The sequence below is a fragment of the Choristoneura fumiferana genome, chromosome 10 (genome assembly GCF_025370935.1).
Source record: "Choristoneura fumiferana chromosome 10, NRCan_CFum_1, whole genome shotgun sequence".
Lineage (NCBI taxonomy): Eukaryota > Metazoa > Arthropoda > Insecta > Lepidoptera > Tortricidae > Choristoneura > Choristoneura fumiferana.
This window is the reverse complement of record NC_133481.1, coordinates 142,234-149,805: the sequence shown is the minus strand read 5'-3', so window position 1 is coordinate 149,805 and position 7,572 is coordinate 142,234. Positions and strand designations below refer to the sequence as shown.

Below are 7,572 nucleotides of genomic sequence, written 5' to 3'. Positions count from 1 at the left end.
TTCTGTTTTAGTTGGAATAATACTATAATATTATTACTTCTTGAGATGTACGTTTATTTAGTTTTAATAACGTGATAACATTTTGCAAGCTCGAGCTAGATCAAGTACAGAGAAAACACAAGTGTCAACACTACCACAGATAAAATGTGGATAGGTTGCCAACACGTTCTCCTTTCTTAAATAATTAACAAACTTTTTCATCAAATTAAACATTAATCAAGAGAGAATTTTTACATAGGTAATCAACAATCTGTAGTCCTAATATGATCTCTATTCTTCACAATAATAATCACTTAGGTAACGAGGCTTTAATATCTGCCTTTTTGGTCTGGATGAATTCATATTTGAACATGGACTCTGATGTAATCCATCCAGATCATTTTCAATACACTTAGAATCTATGGGAGCAAACGTTTGAGTTGGGCTATAAGACTCTATCTGTGTGAATGATTCATTATGAGGAATCCCCATAGCATCAACATAATTGGAGGGAGATATGTGTTCATTTTGAGATTGCAAGCTAGATGTTCCTTCGGCTGTCATTGCTCGTGTTGGAGGAGACAAAGATTGAACTTCAGTATTTACTGTAAGCAGTGGAGCCTCTTTAGCATCACAAGATGTATAAGGCCGAATGTGTACTAAGTCCCGTCTATAGATAGCATCATTTACCTTAACTAAATATGACCTATCTGTTAACACATCTTGTATGCATCCAGGTGTCCAGTATTTGTTCACGGACGGCTGCAACTGCACCACCACTGGTTGTCCAATCTGCAATGTTATATCTTTTCTTGCATTTTTGTCATACTGATGTTTCACTCTCTCTTTGTTTTTTATTATATCACTGCTGACATTTTGTATCACTGTAGGTTTTAAGGAATCTGGTAACAATGGTAAAGTCCCACGAGTACGTCTTGAATATAACCTTTGTACAGGGCTGGTGTCCAATTTGTTTGGTGTGTTGCGCAGACAGAGTAAACTTAACCATGCATCTTCTTTAGCTTCATTGGACTTTGTTAACAGTTTCTTAGCAATTTTGACAGTCGCTTCAGCTTTTCCATTTCCTTGATGATGATGAGGTGATGATGTTACATGTTTGAAGTTCCATTTGTCAGAAAACTCAGCAAATTCTTGGCAAACAAAATTAGTACCTCCATCTGTACAGACTAATTCTGGAATTCCATGACGGGCAAAGTTCCTTTTACAAGTCTCTATGACACACTTAGCTGACAGATCCTTTAATTTATCTAATTCAAAGAAATCTGAGTAGTGGTCTACCGTTATTAAATATTTATTTTGCTTGCCATTTTCAGTCAAGAAAAATACATCCATTGACACAATTTGAAAAGGATATTCTGGAACAGCATGACTCTGCATAGGAAACTTTTGTTGTGATGGTAAAAATTTTGCACATATGGGACAAGATATGATCAAATCTTTAATATCTGCAGACATTGAAGGCCAAAATACGGCATCTCTAGCCAGTTTCAGAGTATTTTCGATTCCAGAGTGGGCTCTGTGTAGCTTATCGAGTATCTGAGTCCGCATCTTTTCTGGAATAATGATAGACTGTCGTTTCAAGACTAGATTATCATACACTGCTAATTCATCCCTGAAACTGTAATAGTATTTAAGTGCATCTGGAATATCTCTTTTCTTTGTGGGCCATCCATTTAATACAAACTTTCTTAAAGTTGAGTAATTTTCATCACTATTAGAGTGTTCCTTTATTTCTTCAATGCAAGAATCAGTTATAGGTAAATCTTCTACCGGATTTATATTTTGTAATATGGCAAATATTTTTTGTTCTTTTGAGCCTTCTACATCCTCATATTCTGTGTACAGTCTAGACAAAGCATCGGCCAAAACATTTTCCTTACCTGACACAAATTGTAATTCTAATTGATATCTCTGTAGTAATAAGAGCATGGACTGTAAACGTTTAGGTGCATGAAGTAATGGCTTCTTAAAAATGTTTAATAAGGGTCTGTGATCCGTTTTGATAATTGTTCTCTTATTTCCTACAATGAGTTGGTCAAAACGGGTACAAGCAAATAATATGGCCAATAGCTCCTTTTCAATCTGAGCGTATCTGCATTCTGCTGCTGTAAGGGTCCTGGATGCATATGCCACTGGACGTCCCTCTTGAAACACGGCTGCTCCCAGAGCCGCACAACTGGAATCACATTCTATGGTTATTGGCACATTCTTATCAAAGTATTTTAATGTTTTTATATCTGTGATTAAGGATTTTAATTTAACAAACTCTTCATTTTCACGCTTAGTCCAAATCCATTCAGAGTTTTCATGGCATAGATGTCTCAGGTTTGTGGAGTTAGCACTGAGGTTGGGTATAAATCGGCTTAAATATGTAATTATCCCTAAAAATCTTTGCAATTGTTTTTTATTCACAGGTGTAGGTATATTTAATATAGTTTCTACCTTAGAAGGGTCTGGTTGAAGCCCATTGTTTGTAAATATATGACCATAATATTTAACGGAAGTTTGTAATAATTTCATCTTATCTCGATTAAGCCTGCAATTGTGCTTGAGAAGTCTTAGCATTAGATTTTCTAGTTTAATATTATGATCAATAATAGCTTCCTCAATGGAGTCTCCTACTCCGTAGACCAAGATGTCATCAACCAGAATCTCTACCCCGGAGAGGCCCTGTACTATTTCTGCCATTTTTATTTGGAAGTAATCTGGAGAAGATGATATTCCAAATGGAAGGACCCTCCATCGGTATTTGCCAAATGGTGTCCAAAATGTGGTCAACTTACTACTTTCATTTGAAAGATTTATATGCCAGAAGCCTTTCCTTACATCAAAAGTTGAAAAAATTTTAGCTTTGCCTAGTTCAGGGAGGATCTCATCCACTGTGGTGTACTGATAATTGGGTCTCTTAATAGCTTTGTTGAGTGGAATAGGATCCAAACAGATTCGAAAGTTATCATCATTTTTTTTTACTATTAGAATGTTACTTACCCAGTCTGTGTGATTGTCTTCCTTCTCAATGATACCAAGTTTTTCAAGTCTATTTAGTTCCTTTTTTAAAGGTTCTCGAAAGGCGACAGGAATCCTGCGAGCCTTCTGGATAACAGGAGACACCTTTTTGTCGATTTCCAAATCTATATCACCTGCAAACCTGCCCAACCCATTGAATACAGCATCATATTTTTTTATGATTTCTGTGGTGTCATCAGATTCATATTTAACAGTTTTACAAAACTGTACCAAACCCATAAAAGTGCAAGCTTTACATGACAGTAAAGGAATATGTTCAGTGTGTACAACTTGAAACGTAACATTGTATTTTTTAATTGGTTTGTTAGGTATTATTATTTTAAATGTAATGTCAACCTCACCAAATATGTCAATGTTGTGTCCACCAAAACTGTATAAACGTTTATTTGATGGTCTTATTTTATTTTTTACATAGCCCACACCAAACATTTGCTCCAGATTCTTAATGCCTACTAAGCAATCATCAGCCGCTGTGTCTAACAAACAGTTCACATCGTACCATTTATTATTGTTAAGGTATTTTAAAGAGCACTCTGCAAGGTTTTTATTTTTGTCATTAATCAATTTTTTAATCACAGGATCACTATTGCAGTCTTGAGATATTTCTTGAATTTTTTTCTTCTTACATACTTTTGCAGTATGATTTCTTCCGTCACAGTTTGAGCAGTTCTTTCCCCATGCAGGACATACACCTTTTTTGAAAACATGAAAATTCCCACAGAATTTGCATTTCATTTTAGCTTCAACTTTTTGTATTTGTGTGGAAGTTCCTTCTGTCACAGATTTCTGGTCAGTCATATTCTTGATCTGAATTTCCATAGCCTCCGCAGCCTTGCACATATTGACTGCCTGGGTCAAAGTTAATTTTTCTTTTTTCAACATTTCTTTTTTTAAATTCGTGTCCAAAATGCCCATCACAATCCTATCACGGAGCATTTCATCTTTTTCTTTGTAGTCGCATTCTTCAATAAGTGTCACCACTGCACTAAAGAATGACTCAAAGCCTTCACCCTGGTTTTGTGATCTCGAATTAAACAGAAACCTGTTGTAAATAATATTTTTTGCTGGCACAAGCTTTGTTTTGATCTCTAATAAGAGCTGTTCACACGAGGTAGGCTTTTCAAGGAAATTATTGTATTTTTTTAAAGCATCCGTACCAATTGCAGTCATTAAGACACTGAGTTTGCGTGGCTCCTGATCGGCTGGCCATTTGTCTATTTGTGCCGCTCGAATGTAATTTTCCCAACCATTTTTGAATAGGTGGAATGCTTCTTCTGGGTCTATATTAGTATTGAGCGGTGCTGGCCATGGCACGTTAACTGCTGCTGAAAATGGCGATGCAGCAGATGATGCCATAGTGGCAATTTGTTGTTGCATCAGCCTCAGCATTTCGCTTTGCTGCCTCATAATATCTGCCAATTGATCCATATTTAAGATTTCTTTTTTACGCTGCCACCATGTTTTAGTTGGAATAATACTATAATATTATTACTTCTTGAGATGTACGTTTATTTAGTTTTAATAACGTGATAACATTTTGCAAGCTCGAGCTAGATCAAGTACAGAGAAAACACAAGTGTCAACACTACCACAGATAAAATGTGGATAGGTTGCCAACAACTACAATACTATAGTAGCTCCTTACCTAACTCTCCTCTAGTTGCAAACGGATATCCTTTCCATTTCGAAGCTTATACGGCTCAAGGATAAATGCCGTTGGAATAAGGTATTTATAGTTTAATTATAGGAATGATTTAATGTACAATACTAATATGTCATTCTTGCAGTTCATGGAGTTATTAGCAATTGCTATCCTACCCTGCATGGCGGCGAGGCTTTTGTGTGGCAACATCACAGACTATGTATTTACAACGAAATGTTACAAACGGCTGGCCCATTTGAAATATGGAGTAGATTCATAGTTTGCTCTACATTTAATCTTCCCTGGACGGATGTCGTTTCGTTTTCTCCAAATTTAAAAAATAGCACAAATCACTTTTTAGGCTCATTGTGTGGAATTGACTCCAAAGACTTCAAGTACTTAATTGGAGAGATCCTGGTATCAATTTTTCTAAATAGGCGGATTGATATTTAGGTCCAAATTAAGGCTCTGATCTGATCTGACATAACAGTACCTTGACTCTAGCATGCACGTATTTATTCTAACTATACTTATACTCTACTGTCTTTGCTTACTTAATTCTGGCAGTGCTAAATGCATCCTGTAGATGAAACAGGAGAGTAAAAGTGAGACTATAAGATCGGAATGTCACCAAGGGGAGTAGGTAGGTAAATTATTTATACGTTACAACTGGCAGTCGCATGCCCGACGCGCCTTGCTCAAAATATCGTGGTGCGTGCGCGTGCGTCGTCCTGACTTCCGTCGATTCAACGGCTATGAACACTTGTGCTTGGCTACATTGTTTGACGTCACACGACTACGTTTCAAGGCCATGCATTTTTTTAAACTTAAGTGGCGATAGACCAGTTGAAGAAAGCAGGGGATGCGTTTGTCAAGCAACGGGATACCATTTTTAGGGTTCCGGAGCCAAAATGGCAAAAACGGAACCCTTATAGTTTCGCCATGTCTGTCTGTCCGTCCGCGGCTTTGCTCAGGGACTATCAAGGCTAGAAAGCTGTAATTTTGCACGAATATATATATAAACTATGCCGACAAAATGGTACAATCAAAATTTAAAAATAAAATTTTTTTAGCGTAGGTACGCCTATAGACGTAAAGTGGGGGTGATTTTTAATATTCAACTTGAAAGTGCAAATTTTCATAAAAATCGAGCGCCCCCCCCCTCTAAAATCTAAACCGGTGGGTAGAAAAATTTGAAAAAATTTAGGATGGTAGTACCTAAGTATATCAAACTTTCAAGGAAAACTATAACGGCTAAGTTTGCTTCGGAATTATTAGTAGTTTATGAGTAAATAGCAGCCTAAGGTATAAAATATGCCTAAACTTGGAAGATTCCGTATAAAATACGAAATCCTTAGAAAAATATTACTTATTTTTTTCGTAATGGCTACGGAACCATATTTTGGGCGTGTCCGACACGCTCTTGGGCAGTTTTTTTTCATGACGATGTTCTATGAAAGCTTGCATGTCCTCCTGGGCTCTGCCCATTTAATCTGCAATCATAGATTAGCTATAGCGTGGCCTATCTATCTAAATACCGAAGAAAAGAATAGAACAAAAACATTGCATAGATTGAATAGTGAATGGACAACGAATGCTATTGGCGTGACACACAATCGAAACAGTACCTCATCCAGGCACTTCAAAATAATAAATATTTAATGCAATTTCTTTTCTAGGACCTAGAAAAAACTAGCCTTGTAGAAAGAAGTAAAGCACGCGGACATAAAGGAAAAGGTAGCTGGAGAAGCAGATAAAATGACAAAATTAAAGGATAGTAATTTACAAAATTATGGAAGAATCTCTTTCGCGAATTTATTACCACGACAAAAGCTAGCAAGCATGTTACGACTAAAGCGACGAACTTTATCACTAGAGAAAAGTTGTCAATGGAGACGCGCGCAATATGTTTTTTTCTGCCTACTTACATAAGTTTTTATGTGATCATTGTCCTATGGTTTTTGACAATACACGATGACTTTAAAGTTATCAGATTGTCCGACACGTCGAGGGCCGGCGGCACCTTTTTGAACATATCAAGTGGTCTGTAAAAAATGATGTAAGTTAAAGTACTTAAAAGGGTTTCAGAATAACTATAAGAGCTGCTCCTTTTGAACCTTTACCTACTGCTGATATGCATTCAAGGGGCAGAAGTACCGGTTTTGGCCAGTTGATATTTGAAGTCATAGGTATATAATAAATTATAGTATTAAAATAATATGTTTAGTAAGTTTTCAAAAGTCTATACTGAAACGAATAAAGTTTGTAATGATTTATTACTATAAATTTATTTCAAACGTATATTAAAACAATAAATGGCCACAAACGGTACTTCTGCCCTAAATTGACTTGTAAATTTAATCAACTATATGGTACCTACATATTTTATTGCGTATTAACGTCATGCGCCAAAATTTGCGCTTCTAGCTTTACTTAACTGTTAATTAGATGGGCAGTATTTTAAAAAGATATTGATTTTATTAAGTATGTAGTAGCTGTTGTAGGCGACTTTGTCTGCGAAGAATTTATCTACATATTATAGCTGTCCCGCGTGAACTTTGCAATTTCGGCGGGATGAAAAATCCGTCCATCCGTTTTAGCGTGTGTTCACGGAAAATCACTCCATTTCATAAAAATTAGTAAAGTAATTCAGGTTGGCCATCATTCCAATGTAATCTAGAGAAATTTTATTAAGTATATGCATGTATATGATCTATTCGGTCACAGCCTTTTTATTCAAAAGATTTATCGACGAAAATCAATGCTGTCAGGAAAAAATGTTATATCACTTGTAAGGTGGACGTGTTGATATTAAATAATCATCAAGGGCTATATAGTATACCTACTATTCGAACCCGCCAGCCCTGTTTCCCAACAGCGTGAAAAATTACACACTCATGATC

The 7,572-nt window shown here is 36.2% G+C and overlaps 1 protein-coding gene across 1 annotated transcript; it reads right to left on the bottom strand.

Moving 5' to 3' along the window:
• Window positions 1–30: 30 nt before the first annotated feature.
• On the bottom strand, window positions 31–4,641 carry LOC141431796 (uncharacterized). The gene is made up of 2 exons (XM_074092979.1): window positions 2,989–4,641; window positions 31–2,176 (listed from the first exon to the last, which is right to left on the bottom strand). The coding sequence occupies exons 1-2, from the start codon at window positions 4,453–4,455 to the stop codon at window positions 2,078–2,080; spliced, it is 1,566 nt and encodes a 521-aa protein (XP_073949080.1). The 5' UTR covers window positions 4,456–4,641; the 3' UTR covers window positions 31–2,077.
• Window positions 4,642–7,572: the final 2,931 nt, after the last annotated feature.